This window comes from Vitis riparia, chromosome 13 (assembly GCF_004353265.1).
Source record: "Vitis riparia cultivar Riparia Gloire de Montpellier isolate 1030 chromosome 13, EGFV_Vit.rip_1.0, whole genome shotgun sequence".
In the NCBI taxonomy this organism is placed as follows: domain Eukaryota; kingdom Viridiplantae; phylum Streptophyta; class Magnoliopsida; order Vitales; family Vitaceae; genus Vitis; species Vitis riparia.
Genome location: NC_048443.1, coordinates 749,149 through 773,025, shown reverse-complemented (window position 1 = coordinate 773,025; position 23,877 = coordinate 749,149). Strand labels below are relative to the sequence as shown.

General features: G+C 30.6%; 1 protein-coding gene across 1 annotated transcript; it reads right to left on the bottom strand.

The window, feature by feature from the left end:
- Window positions 1-16,778: 16,778 nt before the first annotated feature.
- LOC117928861 (beta-glucosidase 13-like) lies at window positions 16,779-23,510 on the bottom strand. The gene is made up of 13 exons (XM_034848932.1): window positions 23,294-23,510; window positions 23,149-23,212; window positions 20,380-20,438; window positions 20,165-20,240; window positions 19,983-20,060; window positions 19,786-19,873; window positions 19,443-19,695; window positions 19,220-19,335; window positions 18,393-18,613; window positions 18,256-18,287; window positions 17,747-17,849; window positions 17,529-17,637; window positions 16,779-17,137 (listed from the first exon to the last, which is right to left on the bottom strand). Exons 1-13 carry the CDS (start codon window positions 23,438-23,440, stop codon window positions 16,969-16,971), a joined length of 1,515 nt encoding a protein of 504 aa, XP_034704823.1. The 5' UTR covers window positions 23,441-23,510; the 3' UTR covers window positions 16,779-16,968.
- Between the last annotated feature and the right edge of the window lie 367 nt (window positions 23,511-23,877).

The following is a 23,877-nucleotide window of genomic DNA, read 5'->3' as shown; positions in this document are numbered from 1 at the left end:
GGAGATATAATTTATGTAAATTTTGTTGTTTGAATTTAATTTAATTGTTGGTGGCACATATATGGTCTTCGTTTATGTGGTGCAATATAAGAAAATTAAAAAGTCGTCAAAAAATATTTTAGCATTTTGGGCATTCACAAAATAGATAAAATAATTTTGTTGTCTACATAATTAGATCATATGGGATTTTTATTTCATATATTATGAAACTTTTTAATATTCAATAATTATATTGATTGATTATGGATTACTAACCTCTTTTATTTTAAGAATAGTTATTCTTTATATAAACACATAATAATTCGCATGCCTCCATTCAATCTTTCCAATGTTATCTAAAATTACTTCATATCTCACATTTTTGCTTGTACCTTATAGATGGCTTTCAATATTCACCAATGTTAATTTGAAGATGTAGACTTGAAAGAATGAAATAGAGAATATTGGCTCATATCTAATAATATGACTTCATTTTGTAGGTTAGAAAATGTGAGTTGGCTGTGGAGACCAAGGAAAATATAGTGGTCGGTGGCACAATTATACTTGAATGTGGTCCCAACTATCTAGTAGTTGTTGATGCTTCTTATGATTCAAGTGCACCCCTTCCCATTCCTATTCCTGGACAAACTACTATTGTTGGGGCTGCAATTGGTTACCAAGTTTTGTGGCCAGCTCATTTAGTCATCATTCATACTCTTATCTAGGTGAGTAAATTTAATTACCAAGCTTTATGATAACCTTAAATTTTATTTTACTTTCATTTTTTTTGTATATTCAACTAGTTGATTTGATTTGTATCATGGTTCTTAATTGTATAGACATCCAAGAAAGGAAAGAAACAAAAAGAAAATGAAGTTGAAGTCAAATCTAAGGGTGAGAAAGCACAAGATATCAAGAATTTTGAGGCATTGGTTGGCCTCATGCTGAGTACCTCAAGAGTACATCCTATTGATTTCCCATATGATGTTTTTGGTGAGAGTTTCAAGACCTTCATAATGAAAGAAGATATGGACATGATTATATCATCAAAAGAAGTGTCATCCAATTATATCTTATACTACATTTGGTGAGGGATTTTATAATTTTTTTATTACTCTTCACATTTTTTTTAGGTAAAAGGTTATTTTCTAATGACCTATAATGATTGTTGATGACTTATTATGTGGGATTTAATTAGGCACCTGCATAGAAAGTTGATTGATGGAAAGCAGGTTGAACGAATGTTTTTGTCAATCCAACATTGGTTTCAAAAGCTGGAATGGGAGAGGAAAGTAAAGAAAATAGGTCAAGGGTCATTGCGGATCGACTAAGGAATGCAAAACATGTTGAATATATGCTTATTCCAGACAATCCAAAGTAACCTTTTATCCCAAATCTCGATATGGTGTATTTAAGTTAGTTTATGATGTATTAATTTGTGGATATTATATTATAAAATTATTTTTTTTTCTTTTTTCTTTAGTTTCCACTAGGTCTTAGTGGCACCAGAGATGAAGAGAATGATCAAGTTAGTTACCTTAATCCAATGGCTTGTCAACCATGTGATGATCTGAGGGAGATAGTTAACATGTAAGTGTGTACTTCTCATATTTTAGTACAATGCATATTGTCTATAGAACATCATTTCTTTTTTATAAGGCAATTATAATCAACCCACCAGAAAAACAGAAAACATTAAAGAGAGAGCCGACTTGGGTGAAAGTGGTTGTAAGTACTTATTCCTTTAGATTAAAATATATTGTTTGACCACTTAATTCACTACACAAAATTAGGAAATGGACGGTGATTAATATGATGATCAGTTAGATACTAAAGAAGTAAGAACATCATGCTATGTTTGTTGTAATTGTTGATACTTTTGCCATAGTGTCCAAGACAACCAGGTAGTGTGGAATGTGGGTATTACATGATGAGATACATGAAAGAAATCATTGCTAATCCAAACCAACTAACATCAAAGGTTTGTACGCAATGCAATTCATATAAGATAACTACAAAATATTCACAATAATAAATGAGTAATGAATTTGAAGTCATGGTTGTAAAATATGCGCTAACTAGATGGGATAAATGAGACAAAAAAAATTGAGATTAAGAATAAGTTAATTATTTTAATTTAATATTAAAATTAAATGAATTTTAAGATATAATATTAAATTATTTTATCAAATATATTTAATCTATTTAACAACTTAAATTAAGTTATTAAGTCAATAAATCGATTAGTAAACACTCTACTGTTAACATTCTCTTCTTAAAGAAAGTTTTGAAGGTTTATGTACCTCCTAATCTAAAAAGGTGCCACCCATACCATTTGGAACTGGGATATCTTGGAACTGCAGGGAGGAAGCCTTGTTTGCTACGTTTCATATCCTCAAATTACCCGTTTTTTTTCACTCGGCGTTTTTTATCCATCTTCATTGTTCTGTTCAAATTTTCTCTTCAGTTTTCTGCCTAGATGAACCTGGCTAGAAAACAAGGAGAATGTTCTATTATAGAAGAAAATAGTATTCACTAGACTCTTTCAGCTTAATCAACATGCAGAGCAAACCAGTTGGGTGACCAATGGCTCACATAGTAACTGACATACATGGTCTCTCTACTTGTTACTCATCAGCCAAGATTATAGTAATATATGTTAGCTTTTTTCCTATAATGTGTGGCCATATATAATTATATTTGTATGAATATTATTTAAGGGTATCAATTGATAGGTAGGTGAATCAATTGATTGGGCATCCAAGAGTCTTATGTATGGAAAGCTCAAATTATAAATGGGGAGTTAGAAAATTTAATTTATAAGAATGTGGTGTTACAACTTTTGTAACCTCATCATTATGAAATTTATTTTGTACATTATGTTTATGAGTAATGGAGGAAAATGGAAAAGTATAACCTATGCAAGTATAGAGATGAATTCAAGTTCATAACCCACCATTACCCATTAATTTGTACATAATGGGTGTAAATAATGAGTATAACTCCCATATAGTCTTTGATGGGAAGACTAAGAGATGTACAACTTTTTATAAATTGAGGTCTCAAGCCACACTCTCATTCTTATGTCCTTTTGTTGTTTTATTTTTAACAACATACACCACACAAGTGACCCATCCACTATATGAGAGTAGTGAGTTGAACACCTTGATAATCCAATTCATAAGGTGACTCAATCTCACTTCAAAAAGTGTTATTGGTATCATGGATCTTTATTTTAGTACTTATATTTATTTTGTTTTATGTATCCAAAATTGTTTTTTTAAATTAATTATTTCCGCATAAAGTTTATAAAAGTTTAGTTAACAATTAGTATCAGAGCCAACCAATTTTGGATCATAAAACATTTTTTTTTTTCGTTTTTTTATTATTGTTCGATCTTATGGACAACTAAAATAGATATGATGTGATGCATATGAATTATGTAGTAACACACATTTTCAATGTTTCATGATTTCAATCATATCTATTGCATGATTTTATGAAAATTGCAAATATATGATTAGTAATTTAAATATGTGACTATGGAAATCTCAAGAAATAGGTTTTCTAGTATGTATGTTTATTTACTTGTTTGTTTGAAAATGATCATGTGTGTGTGTGTGTGTGTGTGTGTGTGTGTGTGTGTGTGTGTTGTTCAACTTATGAAACAAGTGTTGATCAACCCAACGGAGGATCATCACCATGTTTGATTATATGGCAGGAGTTTAATAATAAAAGGTTGATGAAGTTTTACCCAATGGTATTAAACTTCATTACGTTTCAATACTTTTATTTTAATAATCATGTCATATCTATATGATTTATGAATTATTATAATTCAACCCAACGGAGGGATTATAATAATATACTTTTGAATTATGTGATTGTAGTTCAGTCCAACGAAAGAACTATGATATGATATCTTATGTTTATGATTAATGTGATATCTAACTTAATTTTTATTGTAGCTAGATTATTGTAAAGTGTGGTGTTAAATATTGTCATGATATAAAATAATTTTTCTTTTGAATTTTAAATTTTATTTTGCAACAATGAATCCTACTGCTATTGCAAGCTATTTGTTTGGTATTGAACAATTAAGTGGAGCAAATTTTAAAAAATGGAAGGAACAAATTGGAATTGTTCTTGGTTGAATGAATTTGGACTATGCCTTAAGAGAGCCTACACCCACAAAGCCTACTTCTGAAAGTACTAATGAACAAAAGGCTTTATATGAAAAGTGATAGCACTCTAATCACATGAGTCTAATGATTATAAAAGGTTCAATCACTTCTGCAATTCGTGGAGCAATCTCGTATTCAGATAATGTAATGAGTTATATTAAATAGGTTGAAGAACAATTTTTAGAAACTTCCAAGTCCTTGGAATGTACTCTAATGATCAAAATGATAACAATGAAATATGATGGTCATGGTGGTGTACGTGAGCACATCGTGAAGATGAGTGATATGGCTTCTTAATTGAAAGGAATGGACATGGAAATTTCTGAAGGTTTTCTGGTTCACTTCATAATGACTTCCCTTTCTTCACAATTTGGTCCTTTCAAAATTAATTATAATACTCAGAAAGACAAGTGGAAAATGAGTGAACTAATTGTCATGTGTGTTCAAGAAGAGAGGCTTAAAGTGGAAAAGCCCGATATGGCTCATCTCACTATTGGTCCAAATAAAAAATCCTTCAAGAAAGGTAAAGGTAAGAAAAAAAAGCAAGGTAATGATGTATCTCACAATAGGCAAAAGGACGAAAATAAGATACAATGTCATTTTTGCCACAAGAAATGTCATAAAAGAAGAGATTGTTCTGGCTTTAAGGCTTGGTTGGAAAAAAAAAAGGTAAAACTCAATGCTTAGTGTCTTATGAAACTTATTTAGTTGATATACCACCAAACTCTTGGTGGATTGACACTGGTGCAAGCATTCACATAACGAATTCATTGCAGGGATACCTTACAAGCAAGAAACTAAGTAAAGGAGAGTGAACCATTACTTTGGGAAATGAAACAGAAGTGGAAATTGAGGCTATTAGCACTCTTCGTTTAATTTTGGATATTGGTTTCATTTTGGATTTAGTAGATACAGTTTATGTTCCTATTTTTACTAGAAACCTAATTCCAATTCCCAGACTTGATTCTTATGGTTATGAATTAAAGTTTGAAAATAATGGAGTTTCCTTGTTCTATAATTCTTGTTTGGTTGGCTTTGGCACTTTACATGATAATCTTTATTCATTGAATTTAGATTGCAAATATTCACAGTCTCTTTTATTTTATCATGTGTATGAATTCTCTAAAAAACGTAATCGAGTGAATGAAAATTCATTCATATTGTGGCATAAGCAATTGGGTCTCATTTCAAGAGAAATGATGGAATGTCTTATTAAAGATGAAATTTTGACTTCACTTGATTTTTCTGATTTTACTAGTTGTGTTGAATGCATAAAGGGAAAATACACTAAGGCTAAGAAAAATGGTGCCTCAAGGGCTACTGAATTGTTAGAATGTATTCATTCTGACATTTAGGGACCTTATTCAATTCCAACTATCAATGGACATAAGTACTTTATTAGTTTTATTGATGACTTTTCAAGGTATTCTTATGTGTATCTTATTCGTGAAAAATCTGAAGCGTTAGATGTTTTTAAGATTTATAAAGTTGAGGTTGAAAATCAACTCAATCAGCGAATTAAAAGTGTAAGATATGATAGAGGTGGTGAATATTATGGTAGGTTCACCGAATCAAGTCAAAATCTTAATGTTTTTGCCTTATTTTTAAGAGAGTATGGTATCATTGCAAACTACACAATGCTTGGAACACCATAACAAAATGGTGTAGTAGAGCGACAAAATCGTACTCTAATTGACATGGTGAGAAGTATGATGAGTAACTCAACCTTGCCTGAATTTTTGTGGGGTGAAGCATTGAAAAAATGTTGTTCACATTCTCAATCGTGTTCCTAGTAAGGTTGTACCTAAAACTCTTTATGAATTATGGGTGGGTAGGAAACTGACTTTGAAGTATTTACATGTATGGGGATGTGCTGTTGAAGCTAAAATTTTCAACACACAAATAAAGAAATTGGATTCTAAAACCATAAATTGTAATTCCATTGGTTATCCTGAAATATTAAAAGGTTTTAGATTTTATTGTCATGGTCAAGACCCTAAAATTGTTGAAACTAGACATGTTGTGTTTTTAGAAAATGAATATTTTAGTGGGAGAACTGAGCTTAGAAAGTTAACCTCTAATGAAGTATCAACACCAATGATGGAATATGGTGTGACTCAATAGGTTTCTCGTAATGAAAATGAGAATGTCCCAACTACAGAAGTATTATCTTTATGTAGATCACAAAGAGATAAAAGACTTTCTATATCAAATGACTATGAAGTTTATCTTAATGAGTGTGATTATGATGTTGGCTTGGAAAGTGATCCTATTTCTTATGATCAAGCCATCAATAGTGAAAATTCAACTCAATGGCTTTATGCTATGGAAGAAGAGTTGAAATCAATGAAAGATAATGAAGTTTGGGATCTTGTAAAATTGCCCAAATGAATTAAAACTATTGGTCGCAAATGGATTTTTAAAACCAAATATGATTCTAAGGGCAATGTCAAAAGATACAAGGTCAGGTTAGTTGCAAAAGAATACACTAAAAAAGAAGGAATTGACTATAAGGAAACATTTTCTCCTGTTTCCAAGAAATATTCATTAAGAATAGTCATGGCTTTAGTAGCTCATTTTGACTTAGAATTACATAAAATGGATGTTAAAACTATCTTTTTGAATGGTGACTTGCATGAAGAGGTTTATATGAATCAACCTGAGGTTTTTCAGGATAAAGGCAAGGCACATGTGGTATGTAAACTTAAAAAGTCCATATATGGTCTAAAGCAGGCTTCTAGACAATGGTATCTTAAGTTCCACGAAATTCTCATCACTTTTGGTTTCAAAGAGAATCTAGTGGATCAATGTATATACCTTAAGATCAGTGAGAGAAAAAATTGTATTATTGTTTTGTATGTTGATGATATGTTGCTTGCTAGCAACAATATGGGAATGATTTTTGAGACCAAACAATTTTTATCCAAGAATTTTGATATGAAAGATCTTGGTGGAGCATTCTATGTGATAGGAATTGAAATTCATCGAGAAAGGTCACATGGATTATTAGGATTATCCCAAAAGAACTATATTGAAAAAGTTCTTAAAAGATTCAACATGCAAAATTGTTCTATCAATGTCGTTCCCGTTGTGAAATGGGACATATTTTGTGAACTTCAATGTCCCAAAAATGATATTGAAAAGAAACAAAAGGACTACATGCTTACATACAGAAGAACAAATAATCTAGAGATTATTTGTTATTCTGAGTCTGATTATGATTATGTTGGTTGTAAGGATACCAAAAAGTCTACATCTAGCTATATTTTTATGTTATCAAATGGACCTATTTCATGGAAAAGCCATAAGCAATCATTGATAACTTCTTCTACAATGGAGGCAAAATATATAGCATGTTATGAAGCCACATGTCATGCAATATGATTGAGAAACTTTGTCTGAAGGCTTCATCTTATTGATTCAATAATGAGACCATTGAGAATATATTGTGATAATAGTGACGTTGTGCGATTCTCTAAAAATAATAAGACTACAAAAGGATCAAATCACATTGATATTAAGTATTTGGTTGTAAGAGAGAAAGTTCAAAATGGAGTTGTCTCTATTGAACATTAAAAATACACTCATGTTGGCAGATCCATTGACAAAAAGTCTTCCACCTAAGCTTTTTATGGATTATGTTGCGCGCATGAGCTTGGTGGCAAGTTTGTCAATTTTAGATTGATTTGAGAAACTTTGTCTCAAGGCTTTATGTTATTGATTCAATAATGAGATCATTGAGAATATATTGTGATAATAGTGTTGTTGTGTGATTCTCTAAAGATCAAAGCACATTGATATTAAGTATCTAGTTGTAAAGGAGAAAGTTCAAAATGGAGTTGTCTCTATTGAACATTAAAAATACACTCATGTTGGCAGATCCATTGACAAAAGGTCTTCCACCTAAGCTTTTTATGGATTATGTTGCCCACATGAGCTTTATGGCAAGTTTGTCAATTTTAGATTGATTGAGAGTGTAATGTATGTGATCACATTATAATGAGAATAAAGTTCTTAATTATGATATATTGATGATTATTATGTTACTTTTATACATCCATTTTGTGCACAATCTAGATGTTTAAAAGTTGATGGGACCATTATGTGAATGAATTAGCATTATCACCTTAATGTTGCTAATGTCATAAAAGTCATTGATTCATGTTAATGGAAGTGCTAGTACTATAATCCTTAAAGAATATTGGATCGTTGTGTGATCCAATCATTTTAATGATTTGGTGTTAGTGGTTCCATGAAACATAATCTTAACGTAAAGGATGCCTATTTTGAGAAATTGTTATGACCATATTATGTTTTAATCTATTAAAAATATAATTATGTAGGCCAAGTGGGAGATTGTTAGCTTTTTTCCTATATTGTGTGGCCATATATAATTATATTTGTATGAATATTATTTAAGGGTATCAATTGATAGGTAGGTGAATGAACTTATTGGGCATCCAAGAGTTTTATGTATGGAAGACTCAAATTATAAATGGGGAGTTAGAAAATTTAATTTATATAAATGCGGTGTTACAACTTTTGTAACCCCATCATTATGAAATTTATTTTGTACATTATGTTTATGAGTAATGGAGGAAAATGGAAAAGTATAATCTATGCAATTATATAGATGCATTCAAGTTCATAACCCACCATTACCGATTAATTTGTACATAATGGGTGTAACTAATTAGTATAACTCTCGTATAGTCTTTGATGGAAAGACCAAGAGATGTACAACTTTTTATAAATTGAGGTCCCAAGCCACACTCTCATTCTTATGTCATTTTGTTATTTTATTTTTAACAACATACACCACACAAATGACTCATCCACTATATGAGAGTAGTGAATTGAAGACCTTGACAATCCAATTCATAAGGTAACTCAATCTCACTTCAAAAAATGCTATTGGTATCATAGATCAAGGTAAAAATATGATCATTATTTTAGTACTTATATTTATTTTGTTTTATATATCCAAAATTATTTTTTAAAAATAATTATTTCCACATAAAGTTGATAAAAGTTTAGTTAACAATATAAGCTTGGGTTCATCTCTCTATGCCAGTGATGACAACTCTACATGGGCTTTGCCTTCTCGTGGTTTTGTATTTGGATTCCGACCCTCTCCAGGTGAAAACGATCTATTCCTTGTTATCTGGACTGCAAATGGAAGTTACCCTGTGCCCAGACGGTCAAAAGTTGAGCTTACCACTAATGGACAGCTTGTTCCCCGTGGAGTCTCAGACTGGTAACATGAGCAGCAAAGCAAGGCATGGTGCCATGTTGGAGATGGAAAGTCTCCCAGCATATGGGAGAGCTTCAAGCACACATCCAATACCATATTGCCAACCCAGGGATTGGGTCTTGGAGACTACTGTGCAGTTTCTATTTTTGAGGACCTGAGGTTTGCAAATGAAACCGGGAGCTGTTGGAAGAAAAGACTACCTCTTTCAAATGAGAGGTTGGATCAAACTGCTGTTGCCAGAAGTGTTCTATTCTAGATATCGAAGTACAGTGGACCAACTTCAGGCACAGGTAAGCAAAATAAAGCAATTCTAAACCTCTCAGTCCTCTTAGGCTCCTGTGTGTTCTCTTTCTTTGCTGTTGCTGCAATTCTCTAGTTTTCTACTGCTTGTTATAGCATTTATACATGAACTTTAGGGTTTCTATGTATGACTTATTCCTATTTTGTCAGTGAACATGGTGATTATGTTACAGTGTAAATCATAGTGAACTGGTGGAATGTGATCATTTAGCCAAACTCATCCAAAACTGTTTCACAGTTCAAGGGATTGTTTACTTTCCATGGGCCAAGCAACAACTTTTTAAGAAGCTGGGTAACAAAGAATACTCTGATTTTGACTAGTTTCAATAGAAATTCCTTGTTTTTGTACATGATATGTGCAGTTTAGCTTTTGCTTTTGCTTTTGCTTTTGACAAGGCTGAAACTGATCCATGAATCAAAACTCACATGCACAAGTAGATATTTAACAGGAAAGGATCCAAATATCTTCAATTGATTAATGTATAAATGAATCAATCATATTCACTGTTTGAAGTGACAACAAAATTCTGGAGGAAGAGAAAGCTCGACACTGGACTCTGGAGAGAAATAAAATGACAAGACCATAAATAACTGTAACAGCAAGTGCTGCTGCTCCAAGATATCTATGTCGCACCTCTAAAGAAATCTGAAGATGATCAAGAAAGCCCGCCATTTAAGAACTTGGGAAACCCCACCAACAAAGACTGAAGTTTCAACCGTAAACATTGCCATCGATCACATTGTGAAGACTTTGCTTTGTAACTATTACCATCATCGTAGAGTTCAACACGGATGCATGAGTTACATTTCAAAATTTTTAGAGATAATTGTAGGGAGGTGAACCTTGTACCTCCTTAGTTTTTTATTCATCTTGAACATAGCAATGAACAGCAATTGTTGAGCACCCAAGAATCTCCTTTCCTCCACAGGCAAAACCCCCCACAAAATCTGAATAATCTATCCTTTCTTCATATTCCACTTCCTTGAAAAAGTCAAAACAAGAAGAAAACATCATCAAATTTGAGACAGAGATGAGTGCATCAACCACCTCAAAAAGAGATTTTTGAGAGGCCCACTTGGTTAGTGCCCACAATGGACCGGTTTTTCCATAGTCATAATCGAATTTTGTTTCTCATAAGAAATCTTCTATGCTCATCTTGATTACTTATAACGAAACACTGAAAGGAAGAAAAAAAAAAACAAAAAATGATGATTACTTATAGCTGCCCTTTTATCAATTTTTTTGTTAGAGTATGCACCATCCAATGGCTCACCAATGCTATCTCAATATCCCTCCTTTGAGTTGCCTACACAGTTCATTCATAAACATTACTTTCGCTAGTTAAATAATTTACCCTACCAATGATCATAATATTAATTTATTGATTCATTGCATATATTGTTATTTTCCAATTGTGCCAATATCAATAATGGGTTTTCATTGTTACTAAAGATCTATCAAAATGTGAATGTCATTGGGCAAATAATTATAACAGTTAAAAGATTCCATGCATGCAATACTCTTAGTTTTTTTCAATGCATTCAAAATCTAGTTATTGTTACAATCAAAAAATGATTACGTCGATATGAATAGAAAAAAGTGAGGCAATTATCTAAAAAGGTCTCAGCTACATTTCTTGATTTTTTAATTAATATGATCTTGAAGATTACAAGTTGTATATAAATTGGCACATATTCGATACTTAAAAAATATACACTTTGATGCTGAAGAACCCTAATATATAACTAGGATAGATAGCACTGATGACAAAAAATGTTGTCATGTAAATGTTTTAAATGCTTTCACATGGTTATGGGTTTTCAAAATAACCATTTTTTATGACATTGATTGACAATTGTCTTTTAAATATGGAAGTTGTTTTTTTCGTAAAGACAACTTCAAGATTTAATTGAAGTTGTCCCCTCCAAATAACTTTCAACTATATTTGTTTAAAGTTTGTAAATTTAAAAATATTTTTTAAATTATAATATTTTTTAAAAAATTAAATTACTATATTTTTCTCAAAATCTCCCGCCACGAAATGGAGTACTTGACAGTTTTCACATGCTCAAAATCCTTTTGAATTCAGAAAAAGGCCAAAAGAAAGTGGAAATAATTGAAGAGTGCAGACCGGACATTAATAATGGAGAATGGCTGAATGGGCTTGTCCCGTAGCACTGCTGTTGGTTTTCAATTATTGAAACGGACAAGAGATAAATGCATGAAAAATAATTGTCCTCGAAGAACTAACTTCTTAAAATGATGAACTTTGAAGAATTTCTTTTGCTTTAATGGCCAAAAAATGTTCTTGGATGAAATCTTACTTTATAGATATATCTACTCATAATTGTAATAAAAAGTATCTATCTTATAAAAGGGGAAAAAAAATTCTTGCAAGTTTGAGTAATATTTTTAAAATTAGGTTGAATTGTTAGTTGCATCTGGGATTTGATTCGCATTTTTCATCATTGGACTTGGGTTTGGGGATTCAAGTGGATTGGTTTGACCCTACTCAATAAATAGATAAGTAGTTTTTGGAAGTTTTAAAATTATTTAAAATTATTATCATATAATAATAATAATAATAATAAAATCTTTTTTCTATGGAAAAAACTAAAAGAACATGTTTTTTTAAAGAAGTTATCTTTTTTTAATTTTATTTATTTATTTTGATGAAAAACAAAAATTAATGTATTTGTATTATAAAAATAAAATAGTTATTATTTTATGTAGTTTCATTTATGACTTGGATAAAAAACTCGTTAATAAAATAATTAATCTAGATTTTAAACATTTCATAAAATAATTTGAAGATAGATAGAATCGATGGGCCGGATTGACCATTCTCATTTTTTGTTCTTTTTTTGTTCTTTTTTTTTTTCTTTTCCAAAACGTGTAACATTTTACCTTTCTTTATTAAATGTCCTTCAAAAGGGTCAATAGCTTTTTGACTTTTTCTAAAGTGTTTTATTTTCTAACGTTTAAAGGAGGTTTGTGTGGGGCCCATTTTTTTTAAATATTTCAATGCTTGTTTTGTTTTTTTTGTTTTTTTATTTTATTTTTATTTTTTTTTGAGGTGGTTACCATGTAGCATTCACAAGAATATACAATTATTATTTCCAATTTAGAATTTTTATATCAAAATCAAGTAATAGCATTAAAAAATGAATAAAATATAAATAGAAATGATAAAATCTAAAATTAATGAAATATCAATAAAATAAATAATAAAACTATATTTCACTCTTTAATATACAAACTATCTTAATAAAAATTAAACACTGTAATTTTTTATTTAATAAAATAATTTTTTTAATGTATTTATATTTTATAATATGATAGTATTAAAAATAAAAAAATTTAAGTTTTTAAATCATTTATTTATGTATAATTTTAATATGAATCATACATTTATGATATCATCTTGCATCATGATTCAATCATCATTTCGTGATCCGATTATTTAATTTATTTTGGATAAGAAGATAAACAAGCTTGATTTCAAAACTTTTGTCTACTTTTGGCCAATCATGCAGAAAGCCAGCAATTCATGTGGCCTACTGACATCTTATCGGATCTGGAATGAATCCTAATGGGACCATTGAAATCCCAACTTTTAATATCTCTGTTACGATTTCTTATAGCAACAGATCAGCTACAGTTTTATAATAAAATATGGTTTTAGGGCATGTGGAAGCTTTGTGAAACACAAGGTGCGGCTGGCAGTATGGAAAGTTTCATCTTGATGGATTGGATTCTCCTGTCAAATACACAGTTCTACTCAAGCAATTTAATCATAGAGGACTGCATTTATATACTTTGAAAACTCTTTACGAGATAAATCAATCTTATGTACATAACTACTATGGATTAACCTATGCTTCATTCTTGAAATTTTTGAAAGAAAATAAATAAATAAATAAAAAGAAAAAAAATTGAAGTTAGTAGATTATTTTACATGTTTTTTTTTTAAATTATTTTACCTATTTTTTTTCTTTTAGATATAAAGAATAAGAAATTTGAAAATGTTTAAGGATCTTTTCAGCAATGTTTTCAAAAACATTTATCAAAAAACAAATTTTTTAAATTGTTCTTAAAATGGGTTTCAATTGATTTTATGCAAAAAAAATTTGTTTGAAAACTTATGTACAATTTAAAAGTTTATGAAGTATTGTTTATGTAACGACCCACTCCCAACCGTGTAGATATTGTCCGCTTTGGGCCCAAAGGGGCCCTCACGACTTTAAAACGCATCTACTTGGTTAAGAGGAGTCTCTACATATATAGCGCCAGGAACATTCTCCCCTATCCGATGTGGGACATCACAACACCCTCCCATGCAGACACAACGTCCTCGTTGTGTCCCATGGGATTGCAGGGCCAAACAGACAAACACCCCTTACAGAGCCAAACAAACCCTCACACCGGGGTCGGGGATCGGCTCTGATACCACTCTGTCACGCCCCAAGACCCACTCCAAGGGCGTGACAGTCATTTCACACTTTAAACCCGAAGGCTTACAGTGTAACCTGACCCAAACAATTATCTTGTAATTGGAAGTTACCAATTACCAAATACCTGTTCAGAGTAGCGGAAACAAAATCTAAAATCCTCAAAATTCAATTTCAAAACTATAACATCCACTATCCAAAATCCATTGTCCAGATATTTGCAAACTGAAACAATTCAAGTACTAGAACAAATTTCAAAATCTCCAAAACTCAACTTTGATCTAACATAAAATTTGAAGGATCAATATCCAAATAATTTCCAAATACCAAAGGATCCAAATAAACATAACTAACAGTTAAACAAAATCTAAAATAAAATCCTAAGTCAAATCTTAATGATGATCATTCCTCAACCTAGCCATCACTCCTCACCCGAACTAAGAGTACCTGAAAAATTTTCAACAATTGGGAATGAGCTCACAGCCCAATAAGGAATATTAATGCAGTTCATGAATCAAATATTTTCATTTCAAATAGGAGATATCATTTTTTTTTCTCATCAAATATCAGAGTTTCAAAAATATTAATATATTCAAAATTCAACCAATCATTTTCATATCAAATTCAAACACTTTCACATAAGATTCAATCAAATCCATTCAATTTTCATTACTCTGGTTATCAAATATCAAATGCCCAATTAGGTGGGACTTTTCAAATGGGTGGTTAGCCTCAAATTGTTTCTGGTGGAAGGAACCAAACACTACTAGTACTAGTAACCTCTAACCAAACCCCTAGAGGCTGGGGTCCAAATCAATTACATTCTCACTATGAAATGTAAAGGTCAACTATTATATCCCATTGATAGGGCCAAATAGTCAACTATTATATCCCGTTGATAAGGACCAAATAAACCAAAGTGATGTTTTTGTTCAAGTATTCAAATTTACACAACATAATATCTCCATATTTTGTGTCATAAATAAAACAAAATATTCCAACATAATATTTAGTGCAAAACAGTTTGATCCATGCATGGTAACAAAATATCATTTTCTTTTCCACAATTCAAAATAACATATAAAATAATTTAATTTTATAAATATTGCATTAACTTCCCTTACCTCAAAATATGCAAAGACCTTCAAGGAAAAATAACCCTGAAAAGTCTACTCCTCACCTAACACAATAAAAAGACCACTATTACTATTTACCTCAAAATATAAATCTGATAATCCTAAAATTTCTAAATGTTAAGATTAATATTTTTTATTAACAAAGCAATAATTTAATTACTCTATTCCTTATTTAATTATAATTAATAAATTCCCAATTTGTTTCTAATAACACATTACTAATTTAATTAAATTACAATTTTATTTCATTATAAAATTCTATATATATATATATATTGCTAAATCTCTCATTCTATTTATTACAAAAAAAGACCATTATTACTATTATCTTATTCATTAATTTAAAACTAAATATTATTATTTTAATTAACCAATTCAAAAGCCACTAAACAATTACCTAGTTGTCTCGGGTACACCAAACCAAAAAGCAAGTTTTTTTTCCATTGCCATCATCATGATTCATTATATATATATATATATATATATATATATATATATATATATATATATATATATATAAAAGGCTTCCTTCCATTTGGCACATGCCCCTTTTCTTTTTTTTTTTCTCCTTGCTTCCAGCAGCACAGTACACACGTACGCCCTTTTTTTTTTTTTTTTTCCTTCCTTCCTTCCTTCCTTCCAGTGTTGTGCACACGCGTTCTCTTTTTTTTTTTTTTTTTACATTTTCTAATCCCTTCAACCACAAATAACAATATATTTATTTACTTTTTTTTATAAAATTAACCCTAGCCTAAAATCAAAACCTTCCAGAAATTTTTTTTTTTCATCTAATAAAACTTAAGATCTCCCAAATTCCAACAATAAAATCAAAATTTTAAATTTTTTATTATTTTGATATTAAAACGAATTAAAAATAAAATAAACTAACCCTAATCTAGATTTGGGTTTTCCAAAAGATATCTAATGTATTTGAAATTAATCAATGAATCTAAAATATTAAACTAAGGGTTAGAATCTTACCTATAGAGATCTGTTCTTCAACCCTGAAATCTGACTTCAACCTTACGTTCTCTAGAATTCTGCGAATAGGAACTCTATTCAGAAAAGAAGGGAATGAATAAAATTTCTAATTTATACCTAGGATATTTATTCATAAAATTACACTTTTACCCCTCTTCCTTTTTATTAAAATAATTAATTAACTAATTTAATTATTATTAGTAATTTCCTAAATTACCCTTAAAAGAAAATGCTTGGGCGTTACAGTTTACGTCATTTTCAATTGTTGCTCGATATGTTTATCGAAAAACAATTGCAAACATTTCAAATCTTGTTTCTTCTTATGACGTGATAAATAATGTTTTCTAGGTACATAATAAACACCTCGAAATAATGTTTTTAGCTTATAGCCATGAAAAAATGGAGATTTATGGTTGGTTGAGTCATTCAAAGAATCATGTCAATGGGAAATTGTGTTCATTGAGAGTTATAAATTGAAGTTATAGAAGACACTTCATGAAATGAGAAAGACTCGAGGCTTTCTTCTTATTAATACTAAGTTAAGCAAGTCTCATATTACAACACATAGGCATTGTTTTCATGGTGAAGATCTTGAAGATCCTCTTTTAGCACACTAATACTAATTAACGATACCAAACTCTAGATGATGGCAAAAACCACCTAGTAGTTGGGATTACATTTTTTATTTTTGAAGGAACTTCTTGAACCAATAAGCAGAATGCTTTGGGTATCGCTTTAAACCATTTTTATAATCCACATAACTGAGGCCAAAGCGAAAGGTGAAACCAGCATCCCATTCAAAGTCATCAAGAAAAGACCATGCAAAGTATCCTTTCACATTGACGCCCTCCCTGCCAAAATTGCATACATACATGCACTATATTAGTAATAATATTCTAGTACTTTGGAAAAATCTCAAAATTAGGATGACCTAATATATGTATTATTGCAAGCTAGGCCTCAATGTCGTAAATTCCAGCCTTGATGAAGGCAAGATTTGATTTCAAGAATATAGTACAATACCCTAAAAACTTCAAGACTAGACTTCGTGCAATGTAATATCTTAGTTAAATATTTCATATTCTTATTATTAGATTATTAATTTGACTTAAAAGCTTAACTTATCACATGTGAGCATAAATGAGATAAACTTTATATATTATGCCAACGTGCTTAGGCTAAAACCCTAACACTCACATAACCCATGGATGTTGCATATGTGAGCTAAATGTAATTACTCACTTGATAGCTTTTGAGAGATAGTACAAATGTCCACGGTGGTATGTTATCCTCAAGGTATCATTGAGATCTTCCTTCACAGGCACTGAAGCATTATTTGCAGTAGCCAAGCCTGCACAAGACCATATAACGGATTAGTTTGAATCATATTAAAATGAAATCAAAATATTGTTCCATTACTTAAAAACAATATAAGTCGATAATCAATTCATTAAGCCTACCATTCTCTGTAATGTAAATAGTTGGATTGTTGTAATGTTCCTTGATGTAAAGCATAAGTTTTCTGATTCCCCATGGACAAATGTAAAGCCAATTCAATGGGGTCTACAAAATCACACACCATAGATCACTTAGTAATGAATTCATGAATTCATATAGGTTATGTCTGATTCCCAAAACATATTAAAAAAAAGAAAAAAAATACTAAAAAAAAGTCATTTTTTTTCATGTCTAATTATACTCTAGAAAATATCAAAGAAATTAAATATAATTAAAATTAATTAGAAAACTTATATTTTTTTATTTTTTTATTTTTATATTGAAAAGTCAAAATAAGTAAAAGAAACTTCAAGTAATATATAAAAATAATCTGTTGGTTTTAAATTTATTTTCTATTTTTTTCCTTCTATTTTTCCTCTATTTTTTTTTATATTTTATTTTTTTTGCATCTTCCTTCAAATTTTTTGAGGAACCAAACATAACCTTAAATGTCTAAGGATAGAGATATTACCGGTTGGCCAATGTTAACCCCATCTTTCGCCGCTGTAGCCATAGAAAAAATAAAAAGGGTTTAGTCACCTAAAGGCAAAGCATAAAGGAGAACAAGAATCATAGTTGAGCTCATAAGATTGAGTTTTTCAAGCTTACTGGTTAGGTTGAGTCGGCCATCTACTGCCCAGCTTAGCTCCAAGGTGTTTACTGCTGATGCATAGGTAGTGGCATAATTTGAAGTATAGTAATTAATTCCTAAGAAATCCAGTGATCCCTTCAGCATTTCGGATTCTGCTGGCGAGAATTTGGGGAGTCGATGCCCCACAAGAGATTGCATGGTCATTGGGTACTCGCCATATGTGATTGGATGTAAAAACCTTAAAAAAAGAATGAAAAAATTCATATAAAAGTTAATCAATGAGGAAATATTCTAAACTAAATATTTAGAATAAAAAAAGGTATTTGATTCGTTAACTTAATGACTTAATATGTCTTAATGACTTAAAGAATTAATATTAAATCATTAAGTAAGTTAAGCATGTTTTAAAAATTAATCTAATATCATAACTTGAAGTTAAAAATAATTTTAAGCATTAGGTCAAAATAGTTAATTTATTCTAAATTATATATATATATATATATTAATATTATTTCATTTACCATGTTTAATAAAAGTATATTTTACAATTGACTCTACATTCACAACAATCTTTTCGTAAATATTTTTTTATAGTTATCTCAGACATGTACAACACATTAAATATAAATATTTAATTAAGAAATTTATATTTTAAAATAAATAAATATATAAATATTAGTTCATTAATGAAGATAAATATGTCAATTTAATAATTTACAATGAATTTTAAATTAACAATTTTAAAAATAATTTAATTTAAAGTTAAGTAATTAAATAATAAGAATTATGTTTTACCAAACACCCACGAAGTCCTAAATCAAAATGGTGGCTTAACATGACTCACCATCCTAACATGAAATCAAGGGCTCTACGGGAAGCCTTGACACCCGCAACGGTTGCATACTTTGATTGTAACCAATGTGTTACTAGAGTTACTCCGATGATTCCCTTTTGAGATTTCTGCAAACATTCAAATATAATAATCCAAAACTATCAATATTGTCTATCTTGAAAATGATCTTTAGTTAATCAAAATGAAATGCATGTAACAAGTCATATACAAAAACCTGATACTTCTCCTTGTACAATTTCACTCCAGCAGCATGAGAAAGAAGTAGGTGGTGTGCCACTTTATAGGGTTCAGTTGCAGAGTTCCCAGAGGCACAAGTGCCTGAATAGTTTGAACATCGGCCCGGTGCAAAAGTCCCAGTTGAGTAGCCATAGTAGGCATAGGAGAATGGCTCATTCAAAGTGATCCAATGCTTCACTCGATCCCCAAATTGTTTAAAGCAAAAATCAACATAGTTGCGATAATCGTCCCTATATCAAACCGAAGCTTTTCCTTTAATTAAATAGGATCATTTTATGAAAAATGTATAGATGAAGGTATGATCATATGTTCCAACTTACACTATTTTAGGGCTTAAGAATCCACCATACTCATCTTCAAGGGCTTGCGGAAGATCCCAATGGAATAGAGTCACAAAGGGCTTCAGTCCTACATATGATAGCCAGATATATATGAGCGTGCACTATAAGTTCTTCAAACTATTTCTCCGAAATTATTTTGGAAAACATAGAATGTTTTAAGGGAGATTGGTAATGACCATTCGCTAAGAGCTCATTGATGACGTTGTTGTAAAATTGGACACCCTCCTTGCTCACTCCCCCGCTAACTCTTCCAGCTGAAAACAAAATTCTGTATATGTTAACCTAGCTAATGGATCAATTAATGTCGATCATTCAATCAAATATATATACATCATATGGGCATGACCCAATTTCTTACTTGGTAGTACTCTAGTCCAGGAGATGGAGAATCTAAGGGCATCCATACCCAAGAACTTCAGCAGTTGAATGTCCTCCTGTAACATTAATTCTAAAGTTATTTTTCAGAAGTGAAGATAACTTCCTGTAAATCCAAGGATTTGGTCACCGTAAGGATGATTGCTATTCCAAGGCTCCAAAGACAAGTGACAAAAAATCATTTACATTAGGGTTTACCTTATATTTATGATAAAAATCAATGGCTACATCTCCAGTTGACTGGTCCGAGATCTTCTCTGTTACAGCACCAAACCTCTTTTCAGAAATTAATACTATGAAAATTTGTATGGAAATAGCAAAATAGGCATAGCTCAAGAACACAAATCGTTGATCATTATTTAACAAGTAGAAAGTTGGGATTAACTGTCAATTAGTCTTAACTAATGATATTGATCCAAAGGAGGCTTATTGAATTTGAGATTTTTTTTTTTCTTTGATTAAACCAAGAAGAAAAAACAAACAAATAAAAATAAAAAGGACAAAATTGTATTTCGGATTAATTTCATTTACCTCCCCTAAGTTTTCAGTTAAATACATCTAATCCTTATAAATTTCAAATTTCATTAAATATCTTCTTTATTCTTTTCATTTCTTATTTTCATCTACCTCCCCTCCTACTCAAAATAAGGAAGGTGTATGATGAAATTTCAAAACTATAAGGATTATTAATATGTCCCCTTTAATGAATGAAATTAACCCTTATATTTTAGTATCTCCACCCATAGATGGTATATGAGATGTAGAATTTGAGGTATTGAATGTAGGGTTATTTGATTAAAAGGGTAATTGAAAACTCAAATTTTAAAATCTAACCTCCCATCCTTTTTTGATCTCATTCAAACAAAAATATTTTTATTATTTTCTTGTAAAAATAACATTATCTTTTAAAACTTATATATAAATACTTGAAATTATAAATAACATTTATATAAAAAATGAGTTACTTAAAAAAAAAAAAAAACATGAGAATTGTTAGATTCACAATTAAGAAATTATTTGATCATTTTAATCAAATATTTCTTAAATGTAAGATTGAAAATAAAATTGTACCATTCCAAATCGAAAGCTACAACACACAAGTCATGTCAGCACCGACCAGTGGTGGTTCAGCTGACCCTGGAACCTCAAGTTGCACCACTTCTGGAAACTTTTGGACCATAGTATATAAAATTATCACAGAGAAATTGAGAACATTTAATAGTATTTTGCAGTGGTCCTTATCATTGGGCCACCCTCTTGTCATTATTCAAGACTGGCTGCTCCTCTTTTTTCTTGGTTTTTTTTACTAACCAGTCACTTTCCCTTATAAATTGTTTTGGAATGAAATGTTGAATATGATCTCTACTAGGTTATAGTATTCAATCGATGTGGAAATCTAGATTGCATTTGGTGTATGATTAGAATCATTCAACCCATGAATTCAACAAAATCTTTCGAGTATTGTAATTGAAAAAAAGTCTTAGCTTGAATTATTTATGTTAACTTTGAAAATTTTAAATTATATATTCATATTTTTATCTCAATCTTTTTTTATGGACTAACAGGTTTGTCTTAGGGATGACAATGTGAAGCGTTTTTTTTTTTTATACTTGCTTTACCCCACTCCTAATAGAATGAGTTTGAAATTTTAAATAAATGAGTTAAAGGTGGATTTGAGATTTTTTTTTTTTTTTTTTTTTTTTTAAACCTAGGATGGATTTGGATTTTATCTTATCCTATCTTGCTTTGCCCCAATTATTTATAAATTTAATTTAATTTAATTTTTATTTTCCTATTTTTAATATATAATAATAATAATAATAATAATACTTTTTAATAAAATAAGTTATAAAAAATTATAATATTTTAATTATTTATAAAATACATTTATTTTAATGTAATTTAAAAAATTAAAATTAAAAAAAAATCAAAACAAGATGGATATGAGAAATTCACATTCCACGCTAAACCAACCCTTTGTCATCCCTAATTTGTCTCAATCTTATAAGCCAAAATCCAACAATTAAATCAAGTTCAAGGTTTGATTTTTTCTTGTACAGATCCTAGATTTTACAGTGGACAAAAACTGTAGCTAGAAAAAAAAAACAAAAAAATCAATTGAAGTGTCCTTTTCTGGTTTTCTTTTGGGAAAAAGCTTGTGAGGCTCGTGAAAATTTACAGGCACTTGGGCATATGGACACTGACCAAGTTTCACTTTACAGCACATGGACACTGACCAAACGACAGTTTGCGTCACTTAGACATTTGAAGCAAAAACAATGAGAAATTGTAAATAATACCATGGAATCAAAGTCATCTTCTAATAATAAGTGATGGTATGTTTTTGAGATTTGAATCCCTTTAGCACATGCATATTCTATTCAAAATTATTTTTTCTTGAGGCCAGGGAAAAAATTTAAATACACCAAACAACCATGTTTATGCTCAGCAGGTTGGGGTTTAGTTTAGTAGTAGTGTTACATCTTTTAGACAAAACCATTGAATTCTTTTTAGACAACTTGTCCAAAATTCCAAGAAAATGCATGTGCTAAGAGACTTAGCTACCACATAATAACCTGAGAATGTAGGAAAAAGAATTTTCTAACTGTTAAATAACTAGATTTAGCTTTAAACTACCTTTCTCGACCGATCCTTGAACAAGTATGAAGTATCGGTGTGATAATTAATACTATTGTACTTAAACATTTCGAAAAAGTGGTCGTTATTAGAATATAATATATATTATGAGTCCAAATATATATGTTCTAATAACTTAAAGCTTTTAAGAAAGTGGGTAACTTAAAAAACTCGAAAAATGCTCACAATCTTGATTTGGGCGAACATGGCTTAAAAGGACCAGATATCTCAGTATTGCTAAAATTATCATTTATCATTACGGTTGTAGGTTCTTTGCCAAGATTAAGGCCAAACTGATGATGAACCGAGGTTCAGAGAGAAAGAGGAGACCTGGATGTTTTGCAGTGAAGGTATCCCAGATACTCTTGCCTCTAAGATGTGCTGCTCCTTCATACTGAGATAATAGTATACAAGTTAATGCATATATTGAGAAAACCTTTTAGCCCTAAGTCAATGGAAAATGTTGGGGTTGTACCTGGTAGGCTGATGAGGCTGCTCCAAAAGTAAAACCGGGTGGAAAGCTATGTCTGCTGAACATAGCCGAGGGCTTTACGCCATGGCAATGGGCAAAGGAGAGGACTAGGACAAGGGCACAGAAGAGAAGAGGACCTTGAGTGGCCATTGCTGAGTTTGCTACACACAAATTTGTTTGTGGAACTCTCAATATATAGAGAAAGCTAGAAGCAAAGAATAGGATATTTTCATGGATGACGATATGGGACCTAGTACAATCATATCATATCATATATATATATATATGAAGCCATAGTTTGTGGTCCATTTATAACTCTTGATCGTAGAGATCACAGGCTGTATATTTAGAGGATTTTGCTAATGAATCCTGCTCCATTATTTTATAAGTCGCATGTCACATACCCTAATAAACAAAGACAGTTTTCAAGATCTAGACACACAGCAATAATTTGAATGGGTCATTAATTAGCATGTAAGTATATGATATCACATAAGCCCTTGGATCTTCTTAAAGCCGACAAAGGAATAGTACTACCCGAGATTTTTGTCCTTGATCTCATTCTTTATTCTCTGTTCACCCAATCT

Bases quoted from the DNA above. Each gene is read 5' to 3' on its own strand.
- LOC117928861 (XM_034848932.1), bottom strand. From the start codon at position 23,440: ATGGCCACTCAAGGTCCTCTTCTCTTCTGTGCCCTTGTCCTAGTCCTC. The intron at 18,288-18,392 runs GTAAGCTTGAAA...CTATGGCTACAG, and splicing joins TGGCCGACTCAACCTAACCA to CGGCGAAAGATGGGGTTAAC. The intron at 17,638-17,746 runs GTAGGCTTAATG...GGTCTTGTGCAG, and splicing joins TATTTACATTACAGAGAATG to GCTTGGCTACTGCAAATAAT.